This window comes from Pteropus alecto, unplaced genomic scaffold, assembly GCF_000325575.1.
Source record: "Pteropus alecto unplaced genomic scaffold, ASM32557v1 scaffold213, whole genome shotgun sequence".
NCBI lineage: Eukaryota > Metazoa > Chordata > Mammalia > Chiroptera > Pteropodidae > Pteropus > Pteropus alecto.
In genome coordinates this window covers 2,009,189-2,033,071 of record NW_006434829.1, presented here as the reverse complement: position 1 = coordinate 2,033,071, position 23,883 = coordinate 2,009,189, and the positions used below count along the sequence as shown (strand labels likewise).

General features: G+C 54.3%; 1 protein-coding gene across 1 annotated transcript in view; it reads left to right on the top strand.

Annotated features, from left to right (window-relative positions):
• The first annotated feature begins 61 nt into the window (after positions 1-61).
• The window catches only part of TMEM132C (transmembrane protein 132C), a 152,163-nt gene continuing 128,341 nt past the window's right edge, over positions 62-23,883 (top strand). Inside the window, exons 1-2 of the mRNA XM_015587890.1 lie at positions 62-182; positions 10,567-11,458. Of these exons, the coding sequence (XP_015443376.1) occupies positions 62-182; positions 10,567-11,458 (1,013 nt within the window). The remainder of the gene's footprint in view (positions 183-10,566; positions 11,459-23,883) is intronic.

The following is a 23,883-nucleotide window of genomic DNA, read 5'->3' as shown; positions in this document are numbered from 1 at the left end:
CCCTCGCACCTGCCTCTTTCAGTCCGTGGGTCTCCGCAGGAAGGCGCGTCTCTCTGGAGCAATGGCAAGCTTCGGCGCCTTCGGCACCCAGCGCCACTATACCCCAGGGCAGGGGCAGCGGGAGGCCGGGGGGCATCTGTGTTCTGCAGAGACTTCGAAAACGGCCACAAAACTCAATGCGAGTTGGTCGCCCTTCCTCAAGACGCCGTGCGCCCCTCGGAACTGCGCGGCCTCGTGAAAACGCCTCCTCTGAGATCTGGCCGCCGCTGCATGCCACCTTCACACCCTGCCCGACCTGGACCCGCCACCGCACTGTCTGCTGCTCTCGTCACGTGACCACCTTCTCCGGGGCACACGCGGCTCCCCCGGGATGCCACACGTGCGCGGTTATTTCTGCCCGGCCTACATCTTCCCTCCGTGGCTGGCCCCCTCTCCTCTGCTGGGCGTCCCGAGATCATGAAGAAACAGCTTATTCATCTGCATATTCCCGGCGGAAGCAGGAAGCCAGGCGGCCCGGGGCGCCGGAGGCCTGTCCGTTTATGCCGGCGGCATGAAGAGCCGGCTCCTAATGTCTCCCGCGGATCTGTTTTTTTCATTCGAGATTAACGTGACGACCAAGATGGATGTCTCGCCCCTGTGATGTTAAATGGGAACCTCAGCGGCCTCATCAATCAAAAGCGGGATGCTGAGGGTCGCTCGGTTCCAAGTGGCCGGGAGCCCGTCTCAGACGGGCGTAAAGCAGAAGGCGAAGGCTCCAGAGGCCCTCTGGCTGCAGGCGCCTCTGGGTTCAGGGGTTCCGTCCCTTGCCCCTCCGTTCCCCAGTGTTAAGACGACTTTCAAGCCGGAATTCAGCATCTCTAGATGGATACAGCGTTAGATGGTAACGGAACCGTGACTCATCTTCACCAGGCACTGTTACTCCGTCTCCGTCCTATGATCTGTAGAAAAACGCAGAGCTGGAAGGGCGCGGGACATCAGTGACTCGTAGAGCGGCCCGCGGTCCTGAGTTCAAATCTCGATCCGCGTCGTCCTAGCTGGGCGACCCAGGGAAGGTTCCTTAACCTCTCTGGGCCTCAGTCTCCTTACGCGTGAAAGGCGGGGTAGCAACGCACGGCGTCACTGGACGTGGACGTCTGACGCGCGAGACGTGGTGTCTGGTCACTGCTTCCGTTGTCTCCCTCCCGTATCGATGACGCAGGTGAGTCTCGGATGTCACCTCCATCTGAGAGAGACTTTTCCTAGTCACGTCTCCGAATCCTCCCCTGCAATTCTCTGTTCTTCTCGGGAAGGCTCGGTTTCAATGTCCCTTTTCAGAGCGCGGAAAGTTAAAGACTCTGCAGCGTGTAAGACACAGTCGCTTCCATCTTCCCGTGTGTTCTTTCCTTTTTCTGTTTACTCCGCCATCAGGAAAGCATTTTCTACCTTGTATCCTGAGACTTCTCATTAATATAATTACCCTAAATACTGGCGCAACCAAACAAAACTACAGATGCTGACTGGCGGGCAAACGAGACCCGCGTGTCGGGGGGTGGGGGACGGAGATGACTCAACGGGGTGTAGAGGTTTTGTTTCTTTTTTAATTATCTGTAATTAGTGGGAAAGAAAAATATGTGGGCCGTATTAAAAATAAGCTCTTTACTTTTGAGGCAAAAGAGCATCATAAAGAACAGGAATGCTATTTCCTTTTATTTACGTGAATGGGGATAATTGGGACTCTGAGAATTAATGTAAGGTTTCATCATAAATAATACCACCATCTGTGATAAATAAATGCCTCTCTCTTTGAAAAGACACAGTGAAACATCCTCAAACCATAGGCTACATGAGCAGCAAATACAGTTATTTAAATTCTGCTATAAACACCCACATTAGGCAACTCTAAATCTCTCCTGATGCTTGAAGCTGATCAAATTTTTTTTTTTTTTTTGCTTACGTTTCTAGACTGTTTTGGAGGCATAGTGAAAGCCGCGTTTACATTTTGGGTCGATGAGATAGACCCACGATGTAAAAGCGCCTTGAAAGAAACACCGAGAAAGGCATCGTCTCTGTAAAACGCCCCTCTTAAGAGACGCTTTGTCTGTGTCAGACATCGCACCCCAAATCTAGCCCGCCCCCTGTTCTCGCATGGCCCCCTGAAGGAGAATGGCTTTGCGTTTGTACGTGGCTGGAGGAAAAGAAAAAAAAAAAAACAACTTTTTTTAAACAGGGTTTCTGACGTGAAAATTCCGTGACGTTCCGATTTCAGTGTTTATAAATAAAGTTTTTTGGGAGCACGGACATGGCCACTTGTTCACATTTGTCCCTGGCTGTGGGAGAGGCTGCGGGTCGAAGGACTCTGGCCCAGCGGGCCTACCATATTCACTTTCTGAGCCTTGGCAGAAAGAGCGTGCCGGTCCCTTCGTTACGAGACTCATGAAGCCACGTGACCTCGGTCTGGGCAAAGCCGAAGTGCGTCACTTTAGACGCTTTGGGCTGGAAGTGATAGCGAAGCCCCAGGCGCCGAGGACGCGTGCGCCGGTTCACGCGTCCGGGAGGACGGTGCGGGGCCGAGAGGCGGGTGTGCTCATGCAGTGCTCCTCGTGGCCACGACCCGGGATCCCTCTGCCGGGCCTGCCCGCCGCTGACTCTGGGAATTCCACTGGGAGTTTGGGGTGGGTGTCAGCATCCACGCGGTGACTCGGACCCTCCCTCGCCTCTGGGGAGAAAGACAGGTGCTTCTGTGGTTCTCTCAGGAGGGAGGGCGCGTCTTTCTCAGGAGTCCCGCAGACCTCCGCTCACAGCTCGGGGGCCCAGATCAGCTTAGGGCACGGTCCCCAGCCTCCGGCACTGTTCACTTTGGGGCCAGGCATCTCTGTGTTGAGGGCGGTCCTGTGTGTGGAAGGTAATGAGAAGCGTTCTGGCCTCCATCCACTAGGTGCCAGTAGCGTTCCCCCCGCCCCAACCATGTCAAAGCATCTCCAGACATTGCCGAATATCCTCGGCAGCGCAAGTGCCCCTAAATGAGAAGCACTGGCCCACAAGCTACATGACGGGGGTATGAGTGTGGGGATGGCACCACGCGACCGTAAGTGGTCACACTTTAAACGGCGTAGGTACCTGTGTGATACTGATTCTGCCTCGACCTGCAAAGCCTCAGGTGTCTATGATGTGGCCCTTGAAGAAGAAATTTGCCGACCCTTGAATTAGACTAGTCATTTCCAGCCCTCCCCTTCATATGTCATAGAATTACATTTGCAACCAACGAACTGCCGATATATATAATTAAAAAACGAATCAGTATAGTGCCCTAACTTCATAAAGGCGAAAATAGGGCCAAAGTGACCTGTAGTCAAATAATATTTTAACATGTGTGTCTCGGAGCCCCAGTGAAGTGGTCAGACCCTGGCTCCTGTTCTCAGAGGCTCCGTGGACGTGTCAGCCACCAGCTCAGGCTGAGCTTGAGGAACTCGGATTGCGCCAGCAGATTGGACAGTTTTGATGCAATTTTGCAAAAAGATGAACACATTTTTAGTAAAGTGGTACAAAATCAGATCTTCACCCCAGTAGTCGCAAAACTGGCAAATGCACAGTGTGTTAAGTCGCTGTTCTCCCTCAGCTTTTTCGGGGCATCTGAGATAGGTTCTTGGCTCAGATATTTGGAGTAGGTTTCTCACGCTTACGAGTGTCCAGTGGGGCCACAGAGGTCACGCGGGACCGGGCAGTGACCGGGGGCACTGTCTTGTGCCTTGAGGACATCTAGCAGAGCTGGACCCCACTGTGAGCGCCCGTGGTGTTTCTCCCTCTGGTCATTGTGACGACTAAAACCCCTCCACAAGTTCGCGAATGCCGTCCGCGGGAGACTGAATCAGGCCCCTCCCAAGGTGTCTTTCTCAGTTGCCAGAACCTACAAATATGTCACCTGATGTGGAAAGAGGGGACTCGGCAGGTGTGACTCAGTTGAAAATGTTGAGATGGGAGATGGCCCTGGGTCATCCAGGTGGGCGGACGTCGTCACAAGGGTCCTGCTGAGGAGGGGGCGGGGGTCACAGGGAAGAGGGGCCGCGAGCGCTGGCTCTGGAGAGGGGGCAGGGCCAGGGCCAGTGTGCGGGTGACCCCTCGGAAACGGACCAGGCGGGGCCACAGGTTCCTCGGAGGTGTCCAGAGGGAGCACAGCGCTGCCGGCCCCTTCACCTTAGACTTCTGACTCCGGAGTTGGATTGTTTTTCTTGTTTTAAGCTACTAAGTTTGTGGTAATGTGTTAGCATTAGGAAGCGGATACACCGTTTTGGGGGGTGGGGTGGAGGGTACCCTGGCGTGAGCCCTCGCAGACACTTGTAGACCTGGACTCCAAGCCCCTCTGCAGGGATGGATATGGCGGCATCGGCCACCTGGCCACCACGCCGGCCGTTTGCCAAGCTCGGCGTCAGGAGGTGCAAACTCTGCACCTGGGAGCGATGTCCGCCCGGAGCTGTTTCCCTCTGTGCCTCCCCAGGGCCTCCGCTCCTGCGGGTGACGGCCAGGGGTCGGGAGCCGTGGAGAGCTGGTCTGCGAAAGGCCCCGCTGACTCGTCACACTTCGAGGGGCCTGATGGAGAAGCCCCTGAGAGAGTCTGGGGTCCTCCCAGAGAAGAGGGGGCTGTGCCTGCCCAAGGGCTCAGAGGGGAGCCTAAGCATCTGCTCTTTCCAAGGAAAAGTCCTAACGTCCCTACACTGCAGACCACACTGTGTGGTCCCGGCAGAGCAGACCGGGGCGATGCTTAGAAGAGGCCTTAGTGTCAAGCGATCCATTTATCAGGGTGTCTTTGTTTCAGGCAAAAAGAAGCGACGAGGTGCGTTGAGCAGAGAGAGGTTCCCCGTGTCTGGCGAACATTAATAAACCACAAACGGGGAGAGAAAAACACCCTCCGAACCCTCGGGCCGGCTTGGGGTTCAGTCCGCTGCGGGGACTTGCGAGGGGAACGCAGTTAGGCGTGGAGGGAGGCAGGCCTGCCTGATGTTGGGGTGACCGGATGTCAGGGTGCCCAGATGTCGGGGTGACTGAATGTCGGGGTGACCGCTGCCGTGACGCACAGCTCCGTTTTCCAGATGTTCTCTCACATGGGTGTCGCCCCGGTTACATTTTCACAGATATGGGTGTCACTCAATTTTTTTCACATTTCCGAAGACTTAAAGCTTTTTGCTATGATTTATCGACATGGTTGAACAATGGTAATAATGTTATTATTACCATGTGTTGTTGTTGTTGTTGTTGTTGTCAATTATTATTATTATTATTACTGCGGAAGCACCTTTTCCCAGTTGTTAGGTCTGTGCCCCATGATGGGAGCTCCGCTAGTTGCTTTATGATGTGATTTTGATGTGATTGTGATGTGTCCCCAAGAGACACCTGGGATGTGCTTTTGATGTGATTTTTATTATAGAGATAAGGATTCTGAAGCTTAACGTCTTTGTTTAAATTTAAAGGTATTTGCGAATGAACAAACGAAACCGCTATCTAGTTCATTAGGGACACGGATTCATTTTTTGAAATTGTCCAGTGGGGCGACACGGGTTAATAACGTTACGTTAGTCGCAAGTGTCCGGTTCTGTCCTCGGCCATCCGTGTGCTCACTGCGCAGAGTCCGGTCTCTCAGGCACCGTGAATCCGGACCCTGCGCCCTCTTCGTCCTCCCCCCAACCCCGTCCCCTCTGGTGACCACCGTCCTGTCGTCCGTGTCTCGTCCCACGTAGGAGTGAAATCAGCTGGTCCTCGTCCTTTTCCGTCTGACTCATTTCACTCGGCGCGATGCTCTAGGATCCAGCGTGTCGTCACGCAGGGCAGTGTTTTGTTTTCCTTATGGCTGAGGAGCCACCGCGTGCACGTCCCACCCCTTCTCAGCTTTGTCCCTGTCCCACGAGGAACACCCTAGACCACTGCGACGCGTTTCCCGCCCTGGGCTGGGGATGGTTTGGTTCCCCCCTCCCCGATCTGCGGTGTGCCCCTGACAAGCCACCCAGGCTTCGGCCTGGGTGTTGCTTTGCGGCAGGGCCCGTCCAGGGCATCGTGGGGTGTCAGCAGAGCCACCCATCTCCACCCTCCAGAGGCCAGGAGCACCCCCGCCCACCAGTTGTGAGGATCACGAATGTCTCCAGACATCCCAGGTGTCTCCTGGGGACAGATGGCCCTTCGTCGAGAACCGATGACTTAGATGCTTTCTGTGAAGGTCCTTCACATGCCCCGAAATGGTACCACTCGGGTTGTTCCAAGGACGTGTGTTTTCATCTTACCCAGCTGGAGAGGAAAGCAGGACCTGGTATTTCACCTGTGTGCCTTAGCGGCGACCACCGCCGACCCCATTCAGGGCAGAACCTGGCCCAGCCCCGCTTTGCCCTGGCCCAGGGCAAAACTGGGGCCCCAACTTTCTCTCCACTGAGGCTTCGCTCAGGCGCTCACCTTCCTGGACTCCTTCCCCTGGTCCATCCGACCTCCCCAGACCCAACCCATCCTCCCGTCGCAGCTCAGGGAGAACCAGCTCTAAAGCATCCATCCAGGCCAGCGCATCCCAGCGTGAGCATCACGACAAAGAAGCAGCATCACGCTGGCCGGAAGGGTCATTTCCCCCGGTGTTACTCTGTCTGGGTGCTAAGTTGACGCGGACGTACGTCTCCTGGGTTCATTATCTTAGAATCTCGAAAACTCAATTTCCAGCAGCGGCTCTGCTGTCGCGGTCTCTGATGAACAACTGATGGAGGACACAATCTCCTCAGCACCGGCAGGCAGGCTCCGATAGAGAAGATGGGTAAACAGGAAGGGCGACGGCGAATGGATGTGCCGTCAGCTGGCGGCCACATAGAAAGGGGCAGCTGTCGCCTGGTCCTCTGTTCCCTCTCCCGTGGCTTTAGGAAGCCAGAATTGGACTTTTCCAAATAATTAAAAATTATTCAATAATCCAACCTTTCTGGGAGATGTTGGTGTGAGCATTTGAAGCAGAAGAAGAGGGTGGACGTTTGCCGGTGCTCACTGTGTCACGGCAGCCGCGGAAGGTTCGCCTCTAGTCAAGAGATAAAGTATCAGGAAAGAGATAACAAGAAAGACGGCTCCCTGGTCTGCTAGGTCAGGCCCCCCAAATGCGAGGTGGGTTTAGGTGCTGACCCAGAGCCGCAGCGTGTGAGGGTGCAGAGGGCTGTGCACAGCTTGGCGGGGAGCCATTCCCACGAGCGTCCGCAAGGTTGGTGTGAAGTCACCCGACTCTCACAAAGGAGAAAACCGGGGTAGCCGCTCCGCTCCACAAGGTCTCTCATCCTCCAGGAGGCTTGTTCTTTCGGGAGATGGCGGGGTCCAGAAGGGAAGTGCTGGACGTGTGCAATGGCTCTTGAGGACTGGGGTCAGAATTGGCGTCTTGTCACTTCTGCCATATTCCGTGGGCCAAAGCAAATCACGAGGACAGCCTAGATTCAAGGAGAGGGTGAAGAGACTCTTTCTCTTGAAGGGAGGATGACAAAGTCACACGCAAAAGGTGTAAATACGGGAAGAGAATGGGGGGCATTTCGTAATTGCCCTACACTGCTTCTATTACATCCTATCTATCTAATTCTGTCTGCTTACCTATCTTTCTATCTGTCTATGTGTCCATCCATCCATTCTTCCATCCATCCATCACTCATCCAACATCAATCCATCCATCCATCCTTCAACCATTATCCATCATCCATCCATCACTCATCCATCATCATCCTTCCGTCCATCCTTCAACCATTATTCATCATCCATCTATCATCCATCCATCATCCATCCTTCCATCACTCATCCAACATCAATCCATCCATCCATCCTTCAACCATTATCCATCATCTATCCATCATCCATCCATCATGATCCTTCCATCTCTCCATCATTACCCATCCAAAATCTATCCATCCATCCATCCTGGAACCATTATCCATCATCCATCCATCATCCATCCATCATCATCATCCTTCCATCTCTTCATCATCACCCATCCAACATCAATCCATCCATCCATCCTTCAACCATTATCCATCATCTATCCATCATCCATCCATCATTCATCCATCCATCCGTCCATCCATCGTCATCCATCCATCTATCATCCATTCATTCACCCATCTATCTATCATCATCCATCCATGCATTCATCCATCCATCCTTCATTCATCTGTCCATCTATGAAAACTGGAGTTCCGAGAAGACAAGAACTTGGCCAATGTCACATGACTGTTGGGTAGACCAACCCTAGACCTCACTACGGCCAAACTTCATGTCCATAACCACTACACCGGACCCCACTCTCTTCTTTATAATGCCTCTTCTTGGCTCAAATTAAACTTCTATGGAACTGGAAATATTCAGAGCTCGGTCCGGCAGGAAAGCGCGCGCTCGGCACTTTCGCTCCGTGTGGAGGATGGAGTGCCCGGCTCGAGGACGGAAGAACGCGGAGAGGAAGCGGCAGACAGCGAGCCCGCCCCTGCTTCCCCGCATGGAACGTGAACTCGGCACCCGCTTCAAAGCAGATGGAGGGTAAAAAGATAGGAGCGTGGAAGAGGGACCCTTCTGAGCAGGGCGAGTGGGGACTGGCAGGAAGGGGTGTTGACAAAGCTTCCTGTTGTGGGTTGTTCCCCGACGCACACAGGCCTTCGAAGCCTTGCTCTGCTCCTTCTCAGACCCCTTGACCTTCTACCTTCTCCAAACGAATGTGCCTCTAAGCCTCTACGCTTTAAAGTTTAAGAGCTTTCTTGGAGAGGGATGACTCTGTCACAATAAAAGCATTGTTGTGACAATTAGTCCACTGGTTTGTACAAAATATTACCAGTTGCTTAAATAGTGATTTTTTTGTAAGAACACAGATCCGGACTCTTTCTGGAATGTTAGAAGTTGGCAGGGCCTTTTGAGAGAGATTTGCCTGGCTCTGAAGTGAGCGGAAGCGCAGACAACCCCAAAGAGAGAGGAGCCAAGTACCCTTGTTGTTGGTGACCTCGGAACAGGGCCTCTGGGCGAAGAACGGGGGAAAATGTTATTTCTTTGAAAAGTCCTCTTGACAACCCAAGTCCGTTTGGCTGCAGCGCCAAAGGCTGCTTTGATCTGATCGTCGGCGGTGTCCCTGCCAGTGGAAAGATTAGGGGACCCTCCGGAGGGGGGGACGTGCATGAGGCTCCCCATGTGCTGGAGGGACTGTGCCTGCTGCAGAGAGGGCTGGAAGGACAGCAAGGGAGAGGAGCTGCCCCAGCTCTGTCGATACGCGAATGGGGTTGGTTTGGGTGTTCCGGGCTGGTTTTGAAAGACGAGGGCGAGGCAGTGGGCCTTGCAAAGTTAGCCTTTGGGGCGCTTTCACGTCCTGGCCCCTAGGAGTGTAGCCAGTCCCTCGGGGAGCCCCCGACCACGGAAGTATATGCTCACGGGGGATCTGTAGAGGGGCGAACTTCCAGCAGCAGGGAGCCTGCAGGTCGCACAGCTGGTGATGCCCGCGATGGACAGAGGCAGACAGGAAGCCCTGGGATGTTCTCTCCTGTCTCAGCGCTGGCCTCCTGTCCCCGGCGTTCATCGGCTCACCTGCCTGGGAGATTCCGATCGTACTTTCAAACTTAAATGCACCTGGGGGTCACGCAGGTAACAACCGAGCGACGTGGGGTCTGAGTGTCTTCTCCCGTTGCTGCCTCGTGAGCCTGAAGCCCAACCGTTCCCACTTCCTCCCGTGTTTAAGGAGAAGCTGGAAACCCATATCCTTCCCAGGTTTTAAAGGTGGTTCCCAAGCAGAGCGATCTCTTAAAATACTGCTGGCGAAACGAAGCCCATCTGCAGGCTGGGTTGAGCACCATCTGTCAGCGGTTTGCAGTGGCTCCCAGTTTGCCACTTTTCTTTTGACTTTGTTTATAATCTTTTCTGTTATGCAAAAGATTGTTTTTTAACTGTTACAATGGCAAGCTTCTCACTTTTTTTAACTGCATTCTGATTTCGAATCACACTTAGAAAGCTTTTTCTACACCCACATTGTAGAGAATCCATCCATTTTTTTCTTTTAGTACTGAAAGAAATTTGTTTCTTTACGTTTAGATCACAGATCAGTTTAAGTGTATTCTTGTGTATAGTGTGAGGTGTGGATCTAATTTTATCTCCCCCCTCCCCCGCCACCGTGAATCGTTCATTGAAAAGTCTGCCTTCGCGCCAGGATGTGTGACGTTATGCTTATCACGTACTGCATTTCCAGGTGCAGGAGGCTTCGTTTGTGGACGATTCTCTTCCCTTGGTCTATTTCCCTACCCATGTCCCAGTGCCATTAAATGGGTTTCAAGTTCATACAATTTGTTAATAAATATACCCACTCCCCACTCATCGACAGGCTGCCGGCTCTCCGTTTGGCTGAGCCATAGGAAATTGCCAGTTCTCGATGCACGAAGGTCTCTGTTTCACATGGCGCACCTTAATATACGTTTGCGATTTGCAAAGTACGCAGAGTCCCCTCCTGGCTGATGCCGGAAGGAGCATGAAAACTGCAGCCGAGCGGACTTCGGGGTGCTTTCTCGTGTCCAAGCGGGGAATTCTGAGGACCTCACGTCACCTCTTCCTTTTCCTTGTCTCTCTCCGCCCCTGCAGTGATAGAGGGCCGTGGGGTCGCGGACACCGCCCAGAGGTTTTCCTCGCTGCCACCCTACCTGCCGGTGACCTACCGCGTGCACCACGCCGACGTGTCCTTCTTCCTGCGGGAGGCCGACCAGGACGCCATGCGCAACTCCAGCCTGCAGTCGCGCGTGGAGTCCTTCTTCACCTACAGGGCCAGGCGGCCCCCGATCTTAAACGCCAGCTTTGGGCCTTTCGCGGTGGAAAAGGTCGTGCCTCTGGACTTGATGTGGATTTCAAACTTTCTGGGCCCAACCAACGAGTTCGGTCTCAACTGGAGGCTGCAGGCGCACATCCTGCGGGACCGGGTGTACCGCAGCCGGCCCACGGTGCAGGTGCTGTTCCACGTCGTGGGCCGGGACTGGGCCGAGCGCGGCCCCGAGGAGCGGCTGCCCTGCCTGCGGGCGTTCGCCTTCCGGGAGACCAGGGAGGTGAGGGGCGGCTGCCGGCTGCAGGGCGCCCTGGGGCTGTGCGTGGCCGCGCTCGAGCTGCCGTCCAGCTGGTTCGACGCCCCCACGGTGCTGGCCGGGAGGAGGAGGCCGGCGGACCCGGCGGAGGGCAGCGCGGTGGAACTGTACTACGCCGTGCACGCGGCGGACGAGCGCGGGGACTGTGCCGGCGGTGACGTCAGGAAGGGCAATGCCATCCGTCCGGGGAAGGACGGCCTGGAGGACGCCACGTCCCGCCTGCAGAGGATCGGCGCCGTGGGCCTCTTCCCGGCCCGGGACAGCAGTGCGCAGCTCAGCGAGCTGCGACTGGATGGCAACGTGGCCATTTCGGTGCCGTCCGGGCCAGTCAAGCAAGGAGACGTGGTCACCGCCTACGTCACCGTCGCCAGCAACTCCACCGTGGACTTCTTCATCTTGAGGTAGGTGCCCAGGCTGGCCCATGGGAGTCTTGGTGTGCCCAGCGCGAGGTCGGATCCGGCGCTTGGGGGTGTCTGTTCAGGAAGAGCAATTTCCCCCACCCTCGGGGTCCCCCTCGCTTCTCAGTAGAAGCCAAACCACGCACCTGCCCACGAGCTCCTGTTACCCGTGCATCAGGGGGTGCAGGAAGGAGGGCGGAATGTGCACACAAGAGAAGCGAGACAAAATTAATCACCGTCTTTCGACCTTGAGTTGCCATTGAACTTGGAGAGGGGCGTGATCTTCCTTTAGCTTGGAATTCTCTGGGAGATATGCACGTGCAGTTTGCATGATTACAAGAGAAGACATAGGCGGTATGATATCTCGCTCTGTACATGTGATGAAAGCCAGGGATAAGACCCCTTTCTTTATTTCGGGGGTTACATAGTGCCAGTTAGCGGCTGGGGAAACCCCAGTTCATAAGTGTAGTTTAGCAAGGATTAAAGGAATCTACCCAAGAGAAAATTATTTGGCAGAGGTATTTCATCTCATGAAAGGGAGAAAGAAACGAAATCCAATCCGCAACAGAATAAGCCACCTACCCTGGGCACGGCTGCTGCAGCAGATCGCAGCAGAGTTTTCACGGTTCTGCCCTGACACCCTGTGCGGTGACTGATCCTACAGTTTGCCACGGGAGAGCCCGCTCGCTGCGGATGATTAGCACCAGGGGGAAAGCCACTTAAAGCAAATCCTCTTAAAATGTGGACCAGAGTTTCACAATAATGAAAAAGAATATCTGATTGAGATTTGTTCCAAAGATAAAGATGATAAAAATCAAGGTGTTTTTTTTTTTTTTTCCCTCTAGTACAGGTAAGAAGGCCTTAGGTTGTAATCGCAGATGTAGTTTGCTGCTTTTTAGAATGAAAACGAATCACCTGTTGAGCATGGTGCTTGGGAAAATACTCCCCAAACGGGATGATAGTGGTGTCTCATGTTCCATGGATTTTCGTGGCGTGACTGTAAGGACGGCCATTTTTAAAGGTTTCGGTGTTTTTACGAAATGCGTTCCGAGGCTGGGGCAAGTTTCTCCAGGCGTTTCTCATTCCTTCGGGTTCGAATCGTTCCCTTCCGAGGTGTGTGCATTGTCATCGTCTTGTGGGTTTCTTCTTTCAGCGTTTGGACGGACTGGTTTTACCAGACCCTCCCCTGACAGTGTTTTTGGGTGTGATCGAGGACTTTTACGACAGAGCGTTCCGTGACTTTATGAAATCCCACCTCTTTTACAAGAGGTCGGGTGCACCCATCACCTTGGCATTTGTCAGCCCCAGTGGTCAGCCAGCACCCACTGACTCTGCGTGCGGAGGGATGAGCTACCCGTCAGGGCACCTGTGACTTTACTGAAAGTGTCTTAACTTTACAACTATGGGGCTGGGATGGCGACCATTTAGCTAGGAGGATCCAGGTTTGCTTCCTCGTGCCTCGGATGGGAAAGGTGCTGATCTGAGAAGTTTGAGTTGTTTCCACCAAGCCCCTCAGCACCCTGGGTTCCCGTCACTCCATTGCGAAGTGACGACATCCAGCCCTGACTTTGTAGAGACAGAAGACAGGGAACCGAGAGCACAGCTAACAGGTTTTACAGTCCCGGAGTCCTAAAGGATCTCCTCGTGTGTACTTATCCTGAACTTCCCTCTTCAGAAATGCAGGCTGCGCCTCTGCCGGGCTGGGTGCGATGAGCTGCTGGGCCCCTGGGTGGAAGGTGCCAGGCCTTCGGCCACAGTGGACACTCAGGTGCCATGGAGATAAGAGCTATTTCCCGCACCTTTCATCACAAAGACAAGCCTCGTGATGAAGAACACGGGTCTGGCCGCCCCCTGGCCTCAGTTCGAACCTTGCCTCTTCCGCTTCCTGTCCGTGGGACTGTACCCAGGTCCCCTAATCCCCGCGGGCCCCAGTTTCGGCATCTCTAAATCAGTCGTGATGGTGCTACCTGCCGCCACACGGGCGGGAGGGTTCAGTGAGCTAATATTCATTTGTAAGACGCTCCTAAGTGTCTGGCACGTAAAAAGTGCTTATATGAATGTTGGATATTATTAACAGGGCTGTTTTTAAACATCCATCAAACTCTCAATAAGCACTGAATTCTATTTCAGCAGTAAAAGGACATCGTGCCTCGCATAAAACAACAGCTACCCAATTTGTTACATTGATTCTCATTTCGCTGGGATTTTGTTGAAAGGGAAAAAAGAATTTATAATGACAAGGGCTTTTGCAGCACAGGGGGAATAACAGCATGGCTCCGAGCTGGATGTTACTTAAGGCCGAGAAGGGCGGCAGCCCGACCTCTGCCTTCCTGATCCTCCCGGCCACAAATCAGCGTCCTGGGGGGAGAGAGGTAGGAAGCAGCACGGTCGGGACCGACTCCAAGACACTGGGCACGAAGACGCAGCTGCAGTGCCTGGGATGGGAAGCCGCGGGAGACCCAGGTTGTCCCTTTCCAGATAAGATATTTAATTTCGTTTTTAATTAATTTAAATTTTTAATTCATTCGTTTTAAGGAAAACATATTCAGTAAGCCGGGCACCTTCAACCCAGGGGCCCAGCAGCTCATTCACACCCAGCCCGACAGAGGATGTACACAGACGTAATGAAAACAGTAAAGTTTGTAGGAGGCTCAAAACCTCTGAACTCAGTGATGGGCTTAGAGATGCTAAGGGCGCCACAAAGGGTCTTTCCTCGCTACCGGATTATATTATGATGCTACCACGAGTGTATACGCAGAAAACATATCTCCGTGTCTAGAAACGAAAGCTGATTAGCATAGAGGGTGGTTCGGTCTACGCCAGGGTTTACCAGCCGGGGCACTGCGAGCATTTGGAGCCGGGTAATTCATCCCCAATCTCTACCAGTTAGTTGCCAGTAGCTCGCCCTGTCCAGGTGTGATAAGCACAGTGTCTCCAGATGTTGCCAACAATCTTCCGAGGGATGAAATCATCCCAGTTGGCAACCACTGGTCCACATCTTTGACGCGCAGAGCGGAGAGCTCTCCGGATAGTGTGCGTGGAGCCGTGGGCGGGAAAACGCAGATGCGGGGCTCGTTCCCAGGCGTTCCTTGGGGCGAAAGCTCCTGAGACGGTGTCTCTTCACTGTGTCTTCTGACAGTAAGTGTGGGGGCGCCTTCCTTCCGTTCCCTCCCCACTAAGAGCCTAGTGTCCAATCGATATAATCAAATACCAAAGGGTACAAACCGTTCCAGAGACGACTGAGGGAGAGAGAAAGCGAGACGCTCGGCGTCACCTGCATTGACGTCCTCACGTTTCTGGATTCCGTGGCTCTCAGGTGGCTCCCTCGGGTCCTGTCGGCCGGTGGTCCAGCCACCAACCCCTCCCTCAAAGGCCGCCGCCCCCGCGGCTCCAGTCACTTCTCCACGAAAAGGAAAAACAGAGATCTCTCCATCTCCTTTTCTGCTTGTTCTTTGGGGCCTAGTGATATCTTCAAGAATAACCGATAATAGATCAGCAATTCACAATTCACGTGGCTGCTTTGCTTTTTTTCCGGGTGGGTTTGTGTGCCAGGATTGTTAACGGAGGCTTCGGGATGTAAATCCTAAGAGATGCTTTTTCTTTTTTTAAGTAAAACGCTGTGACGTGAGGAGCTGGTCCTCCCAGAAGAATGAAGGAGCAGGACAGGGGCTGCTTCGTGCCAAGCACCCTGTCTTTAATGACCCTTGCTTTGTAGAAGCGGACTCACAGAGCAAGGGCGCAGTGGGGTGCTCCGAGCTGGGGTGCAGAAGGCGGTGTTCTCTTCCTTCCTGGCTGTTGGATGTGGGACCTGCTGATTCATTAGTTCTGTCCCGGATCGGCTGGCAGATAAATGCAGTCATTATCGTGAGTGACTAATGTTCCCACAACAGAATCAACACAACGTCCTGTGTGCTTAACAGCCACTGTATGTTCCCAGCATCTTCCAATAAATAAATAGAAAGGATCTTGGACGAGGCAGGGAGGAAGCTTTCCAAAGGATGTGCCAAAGTGCCTCTGCGCTCAGCAGTGTCGAGAGAGGCAGTACTTTTCCAAGCAGGATGAGAGCGTCGGTGGGTTCATTCCTTTGTCTTAAGTGTAGGATCAAGGAAGGCAGGTAGAGTTCAGAGACTCTCGCCTCCTCTAAAAGGGTTTTGTGAGGTTTTACAGACAAATCTGGTTCCCGACCAGCCTCGGGCAAAAGGCAGAGTCCTAGGTCCCCACTAGTGAGCGGGTGGCGGGGTTCACGGAGCTCGTCTCTCTCAGTCGTGGGTTCACAATAGGTGAGTCTATTGATACTTAATCATACACACATTATACACAAATACACAGAAATTCATAACGGCAGTATTCATAGTCGCCAAAATATGAAAACAACCCAAACGTCCCTCAATATGTTATAGGGTCAGTAACACATATGGAAACTTGGCCTACGCATCCTTTACCAGATGCGTGAATGAATCAGCACATTATCGTATATCCGTATGATGGGTATTGTTCGTCCATAGAAAGGAGTAAGATCCTGACCCTCACTGCCGTGTGGACGAACCCTGAAAGCGAGGTGCTGGAGGGGCCGGACGCCGAAGGCCACGTAGCGTGCGAGCCCAGTTTTACGAAACGTCTAGAACAGGTAAATCGTAGAGACAGAAAGTAGATGGTGGTTACCAGGACCCAGCGAGATGGCGGGCGGGGATTGATTGCTAATGGGTAGGGGTTTTTTTGTGGGGGATGGAAGAGAGATGTGTGACAGCACAACTTTGTGAATATACTAAGCACCACTGAATTATATACTTAAAAAAATCCCCCCCCACCACAAAAAGAAACCCCAAGAAATGATGTGCAGCATGGAAAAGATTGTTGACTTTGACCTTCTCTTAAAGCCCCTAAACGGACCACACATTAGACGTCGAACCATTTTTTTTAAGCATCTAGTCCACCGAGGCTTTTCCTATCACGTGACCGGATGTTCAGCTGCCTTTCCCACGCTGAGCAATATTCTCAGGATCAGGCCAGGCTGGACGTTTTCCACCGCTGCTGAAGTGTTTGTCATATTTTGTACCATGTCACGTTTAGAAGCCACTTCAGCGTTTCTAATGAATGGGAGTGGCCAAAGCAGGCAGCAGCTGGCTTAGATCAGATGTACAGGTGGAAGGTGACAAGTGTCTATACCAGCTGGTGAGGGTTACGGAGGACTGTACGGAGGGACGTGGGGTGCTGAGAGGTAACAGAGAGGGTGCCTAAGCCTGTCCCGACTCAACCCCCCGACCCCCAAACCACATAGGACGTCGACATTGTTCTAAAGCGAACTCCCAGCTCCACGTGATGGCCTGCCTGACGTGGACCCCGCCCCGTGGGAAATGCGGAGCTACCACCGGTAGGAAAGCTGCAGAGGGGGCTCTGTGCCTTTTCTGAGGGGACAGAGTCTTCTCAGCCCCCAGCAGCCATTGCCGTGCTTGACCCCAAGACCACTGCAGCCGGGCCGACTGGCTCCGAAGAGGAGCTGGAAGCGTGGGCTTTACGCACAGTCTTTCGCTTTGTAAATGTGGACGCTAGAGTCAGTGTCCAGCCATCACCTGGGGGGCCCGACTGTGCCCAGAGGCTGCCAGGTCGTGTCTCCCAGATCTAAGTCACGGCTCAAAGCAGAGAATGCGTTAGTTTCCCAGGGCTCCTGTGACAAATTACCCCAAATTGGGTGGCTTAAAACAAAAATTTATCCTCTCCTGGTTCTGGAGGCCAGAAGCGTGAGATCGAGGTGCTACGTGTCCTTTGAAGGTTCCAGGGGACAATCCTTCCTGCCTCATCCGGCTCCTGGTGTTCCTTAGTTTGGGGCTGAATCGCCCCAATGTGCCTTTGTCATCATACGGACCTTCCTGCTCTCCTCGGGGCACCCCCCCCCCCACATCTGAAGACCCTCACTTTCTAAATCAAAAAGTGCCCAGCGCTTCTGAAAGTAGACAGGTGCCACCTGATGATGCTGAGGATGAGGGACCCCGAGGGAAGCGAGCGGCTGGTCGCCAGGGGCCATTACCGCAGCCACAGGTCACGGCCAGTTGTCCCTCGGGCCTAAAAGCCAGCTGCGGTTCGCAGTGCATCCTGAACCTGCCTCGTGCACACGCACCGAGAGCTGCCTGCTGCCAGCATCATGGCTTCGCCTGGCAATCAGGGGGCTCTGTTTCTTTGAAATGCTCCCCCAGATGTTGGCAGCAGATAACGTGGCCACGAGCCACCGAAATCAAGGCCATTTTTCATGTACCCCAAAGCACAAGGACCTAATCCAGTTAGTTTTGTACGTCGTGATAAGTATATCTTAATATCCCATCTTTAAAAAAAAAAAAAAAGAAAAGGAAGAAGAAGAAGGAAAGGGCTTTGGTCCCGTCTGAGGGGCACATTCAAGGACACTCCGTCCTTGAGGGCGGATCGGCAGATCGATGCCAACTCATTTCATTGCCGGTTAATGAGCAGTCTTCAGATCGGGCTTTTTGGGCCTGAAACTGGCGCTCAGAATTGATAGTTCAGTGTCCGTCTGTCTCAGATGGAAGAGCTGAAGATCGAGTCCAGCCGTCAAACCCAATTATGCCATCCTGAGATGCACAGTGGGGACGAGAGGATCGAACATGGCGGCCGCGGTCAGTGGACCGTTTCCAGTTAGCCGAGCTGTTTCCTGCAGGGTCCGGGAGCACCTTGACCTTCTCAGCAAGCAACTGGGCTCCGAAATCTGTAAAGCATTCGAGAGGTTATTTCTCTCCCACCAACATGCTCCTAGTCAACCTTCTTTGCGTATTTAACCCCCCGTCAGGCCACTTTCTGTCGGGCGACCGTATTTTGATGGAATAAGCGACATTCCCATCCCACTGTGCTCAATATGCCACGGTCGCTCTCCGGACTCGACCCACAGCAAGAACAAGTCACACCAATCTCCGTAAGGCTGTGGGAAGCCAGAGCGAAGCTCTTACCTTTTGAATCGGACAAAATTCAGATTGGAAAATTGGAAAAAGAGCGTCCGACGGGTGATTGGAAGGGGCAAAGTGTCCTCGGTCCCCCTGAGATGCGCCCGAGAAATTTGGAAACACCGGAAAGCAGCGGTCGGCTGTTCCGCATCGACCCGGGAACCGGCAGGTCTCAGAGGCCTGGGCGCCCCACGGGGAGGGAGGGAGCAGCGAGGTGCGGATGGGCGAGACGCCAGGCAGAGAGGCCTCGGCCCGACCCGGCTCCCCGTGCTTTCTGTGCGTCGTGAGCAGCGGAGAGGTGGCTGAGACGCAACGCTGGCCCTGTCCTCAGAACAAACGAGGTGCGTCAGCGGCCGGCCCCTGAAGTGGTCGTGCTGCCATGGGCATGGTCCCCTGACACGCGTGTGCCTGGGGAGCAGCGCGGGCAGCTGGCGGATGCCAGCGTGGCCGGATGCACGAGCACTGGACACCGCCACTCACCCTCCACCCCCGAGGAGTGGGGGTGCCTCCGGGGCCTGGTTGCACCCGGCCACAGTGAATGGCTCTCAGCCAAGAGCCGTTTCCACCAATGTCCCCTCAAGGGGCCCTTGGGGCACGAATCACCAGACCCGCTCCTGGAGTTCTGGTTCGGCAGGTGGGGAGTCGGGCCACAGAACTTACATTCCTAACACATCACCGGGTTTCATGGTTGGAATTGTGTTCCCCCAGAATTCCCGTGATGAAGTCCTGACCCCTAGGACCTCAGATGTGACCTTCTTTGGTGGTAAAGGGTCAGTGCAGAGGTGATTAGCAGGGAGTCATACTGGAGCGTGGCAGGTCCCTGGGCCAGTGTGAACGTGAGTCTGTCTATCTCTGTCTACATTCACATCTCTATCTAGATATCTAGATATCTAGATAAATAGACAGAAATATAGCTACATAGACATACATATTTATCATACTATTTCTTTTACTTTGTCCACTGTTTTAAAATTCTTCAGTTAAGTTGAAAAAAATTGCCACTGTCTGAACCCCACACTAATCTCATTACATCAGATGCTCTGGGAACGACCCTGGAGACCATCGGTGTTGTTAAAAATCTTTCCAGGTGACTCTGACGAGCAGTCAGGTCGGAGACCCGCAGGCCCGGGCTGACCGCGGCCCCTGCAGCCACAGGCCACGCTCGGGGTGGCCTCGGGGCCTTCGCTCCCGCTGCCGCTGGGCCTGGGAGCGCCCTCTTCACGGGGTGGGCTGCTTCTCGCCACTCGAGACCTGGCTCGAGTCGGTTCTCACCCGCGCTCACGTCCCCCCAGCCGGAAACGAGGGCAGCGTCCTCTTCATGTCACTCGTCTGTCATTTGTCACGTTTGTGCCACCCTGTGTGGATTCGCAGACTTGAAATCACCCCTCTGGGCTCCATTCCCGGCCACGCGTGCGCTGTTGCGCACCCCACAGCACCTCGGGGACTTCTGCTCGGGGGGACGCCCCGTGACACGCTTAGGGAACGAAGGTGCCAGAGGGTCCAGGGCAGGCTCCTGGCTGCATGGGATGCATTTCCGTAAAGACGCCCCTGGCGTTTGCAGGCGGGGGGAGTGGACGAGTCAGGAACGCAATGACCGTTCATGTTCTGCTGTCGTTCGCCTGTTAAGGACTGTCGCCGTCGCTTAATTAGGAAGGGATTTGCGGGGCGGAAGCGGGCGCAACCTTAGGTTCTGGCTTCGGACTTGGCCGTGCTCAGCCGGTTGACCCCGCTAGGAAGAAATCGTTTCAACTCTCGTTTAACCAGAGAGAGCGGCAGCCAGTGTCGTTCCCATTCGTTCAGAGTCCAAGCTCGGCGACCCCCGCAGGTCCCAGCCCCGGCGTGGACCGTGTCCGATGAGCTGTCCTCTGTTCTCTGCCGACCGCTGCACGCGACACGCGGTTCCTGCAGTTGACTCCGGAGCAGACGCCATTAAGAAGTGGTCTCGAAACGCAAAGAATTCATTATGAGATGGTTTCTCAGCCTGACAGGGAGAGGAGAAACGAAGAGGAAGGAGTTTCAAAATCGTCCAGGGGACCGAAAGGCCCTTCGTGATGGCGGGCTCGCCGTGGCCCGAGGTCGGGCGAAGCTGCTCCGACCATTCCTCGGATGAGAACGAGAAGTTACCGGATCTGGAAAAGCCTCGTGCCCCATTCTGAAATTCAGCCACCGGGTCTGGCTGCTCGGTCCTTAACTGCTGAACTGTCTCCAGAAAAGCAGGCGACAGGCCTGTTGCTATGGAGATTGCTGACTTTTCTTTTCTTTTGCATAAGAAAAGTTGAAGAAAATGTTATTTACAAAAACACCTCCGCCTTGCCCCTCCCTTCTGGATTGTCGACTCGGCCAACTCCTGTGAACAGTTCAGGAGGCTGCACGTCTGAACTGAATCGAAGGAAGGAACAAATCAGAAAAGAAGGAGCCATTTATGAGACGCGAGTGGCCTCTCGTCCCTTCTCCCGCCCGCCCCGGAGGCTGCGTCAGGGCAGAGCCCTCGGCGGGCGTCGGGCACAGCCACCCGCTTTGCGACGTGACAACAGTTGCCGATATTGCAGAGGCTCTGCCTTGAGCTTTGGGGAGCAGGTGTACCCGGGGAAAGCTGGCTTCTCTGGTGAGGGAGGCAAGCGCCCTTCCCCGGTCTGTCCTCTGCCCTGCGCTGACAGGCGGGACCCCTGCGGCTGCCGCTGACAGACAACTGCCCGGGCCGATGTCCGCGGGACTCACCCTGGGGGCCTGGCGTCCACCGAACCTCCAGAGACAGCTTCTCTCTCAGCGTCTGGCACTCGCTGAGAAGTCCGTGTGGGATAAAAATGAATTCTTTATCATGGACTCAATGGCGATTAAAAAGCCACTCCCCTACTCCGGGGGGAGTTCACACTGGCTTCTAGAATGTTCCGTCTTCAAACACAGCCAAGCCCATTTGTAGAACATGAGAGAAGAGACCACGAAACACAGCCATTGAGTCATGATGAGTGTGCGATGATTAATCTCCGTCAGCTCCTAAGCCGCCGACCGCTCTATGTCGCAGTGTCTTCCTGCGCGTCCGCTTTCACGCCCCGACGCCGGAGAAAGTGAGGAGCAGAGGACCGTGGAAAGGCGCGGGGAACAATCTAGTGTGTGTCTGCGGTCGAGATGATTTGCCCTCTCGGACGGGGCAAGCAGCTCTGCTTCCTGCAGGTGGAAGGTGTGACTCTGTCCACTCCCCCAACGGCGACATCATCACCAGTTCTCGAGAAATCCGACTCCCAGGGCAGCAACACTCGGTGCCGGCCCCGCCCCGGTCCTCCAGAGCGAGCCCGGGGACTAAGAAGCTCTGGATCTCGGCCTGGGGGACACAGACAGACCCTCCAGCTGCGGACCAGTGACGGTCTCGAGGGGGACACGAGAGGCTCGGAGCCAGCGGGAGATGAGCGCCCACCTGCTATAAGGCGCCTGGTGCTGGGGACCGCACGTGGGAAACGTCCACTTCCCAGATCCCAAGACGCCCGGTCTCCCACCCCCACGAGGCAGCTGCGTCTCCACCGCGTCCATCCAATCACCTGCTTAGTGAACGTCCAGCGATGGGACTCTTTAGTCACCACGAGAGAGAGCCGTACGGTCAGCATGTTCCATGGAGGAGCCCTGTACCCCTAAGTCCCGAGGCCACCCGTGTCCCTGATGTCACAGCATCTGGCCGTGACGTTAGATGTGGGGCTTGTGCTTCAGACAGGTCCGGGTCATTCGGGTAGTTCTGAGCCACGGGCAGCCCTTACTTAGGAAGGCTCGGAGTAAGAAATGACCTTTGTAACGTCAAAAGTCCTGACGAGTCCTTCAGAGGATGTCGCTGGGGACTTACGCCACCACCGTTTGCTTACGGGTGGTTCCGTGGCCGTGTATATAAATGAACACAACGTGCGGGAGGCGGAGTCCGAGGTTGCAGGGAGCACGTGGCTCTTCCCACCTCCAGTCCCCTAAAATCGCCCTCGTATCGAGACTTCATACAATAGATGGGAGAGAATTCCCCCCAAAGGAATCTGGGGCCACTAGGAAAGGAAAACTAAAGCTCATTAAAGAAAGAATCATGTTCGATGCCTGGGTCTGTGCCTAAGGGATGTGAAGCCAGCAGTCAGTACACATACAGGTATTAGCTCTCAGAGTCTGCGGGTGTCGGCACGGGCGTTAGCTGAATGACAGCGTGCAGTCAGAGATGAAGAAAGTGTGTCAGTCATGTCCCGGAGGCCTGGCTGTAAAGCAGGTTCCAGAAAAAATGCTTTCAAGTCCACTTTGCACGCGATAAGAGAAGCCCGGAGCGTGTGAGGCGCACAGCGACGGGAGCTTAAGCGATGGCGAAGGTCGCAAGATGTTCCATTCCTGCCTTTAGCTTGAAAGATGACATCGCTGATACATACTCATGAGGCTCCTGGCAGAAACTTGATTCCTCAAGCCAGGTAGGGCCCCCGGCCACAGTTAAGAGGCTCCAGACAAGATGACCTCAGGACCGGAATTAATCAGACTCAGGAAACCGGCCGATGCGCGCCCAGGAACGAACCAATCGGCTGCACCTACAACCCCTGACCCTCCATCTTCGCCTTTAAAAACCCTGGATTAAAACCCCTCAGGGAGGCTGGGTTTTAAGCAACAGCTTCTTATCTCCTGGCTTGGCGCCCTGCCAGACAGCCGCTCTGATTTCTCCTGCAAAACTGTTCTGTTTGGCTCTGTTGCGTGTAGGACGGGCGGACTTCTCCTGTTTGGTGGCAGATGTAAGCAGAGACACACAGATAAACGTTTAAGAATCAGCCCTCTGGGAGGGGGGAAGGACAGCCACATTCGTAGTGTTAGTCTATTGCTATGGTGTAAATACCCCCACCGTTCGAGTTGCTATCTGGCTTGTCAAATTCCTGAAAATTGAACACAGGGGCCTCGCGGGCCAGGCTGAGCCAGCTCCAGCTCCCTCCCGGGGCCCTGCCTTTCTCTCAGTGCTTTTTAAAAACCCTAAAACACACCTATCACGCATGCCCAGGATCTGAAACAAGGCGCCTGCTGAGCATCGAGAGTTGGCAAAACTAAGATTTTTCTTTTTTTTAGTTGTTACTGATGAACGTGGACGGGAGGCCTTTTTTTAAGACTGGGCTAAAGACAACAGAAGTGTTAGGTGCGCACAGTTTTAACCAGGAGCTTGCCGCGAGCCGGGCCGCAGTCCGCATGCTCCCCGTGGGTCGGCCCAGCTCACGAAGCCCTCGTCAGGGCCTGTGAAGCAGGTACCGTGATCCCGCCGGCATCGGCACCGTCACGGACATCCTTACGTTAACGAGGAGGACACTGAAGTGTGAAAAGTTTCGGAAGCGTTCCAAAACTCTCAGAGCCGGTCACCAGCGGAGCTGGGATTCGAATCCCAGTGACACAGCTGCCAAACTAAAAACTCAACCGTGTCCCCTCGCATGACAAACCAGCCTGTGAATCAGAGGCGGAGAACAAGTTATTTCTTTAGCTAGCGGGCCTGTGGGACCGGCA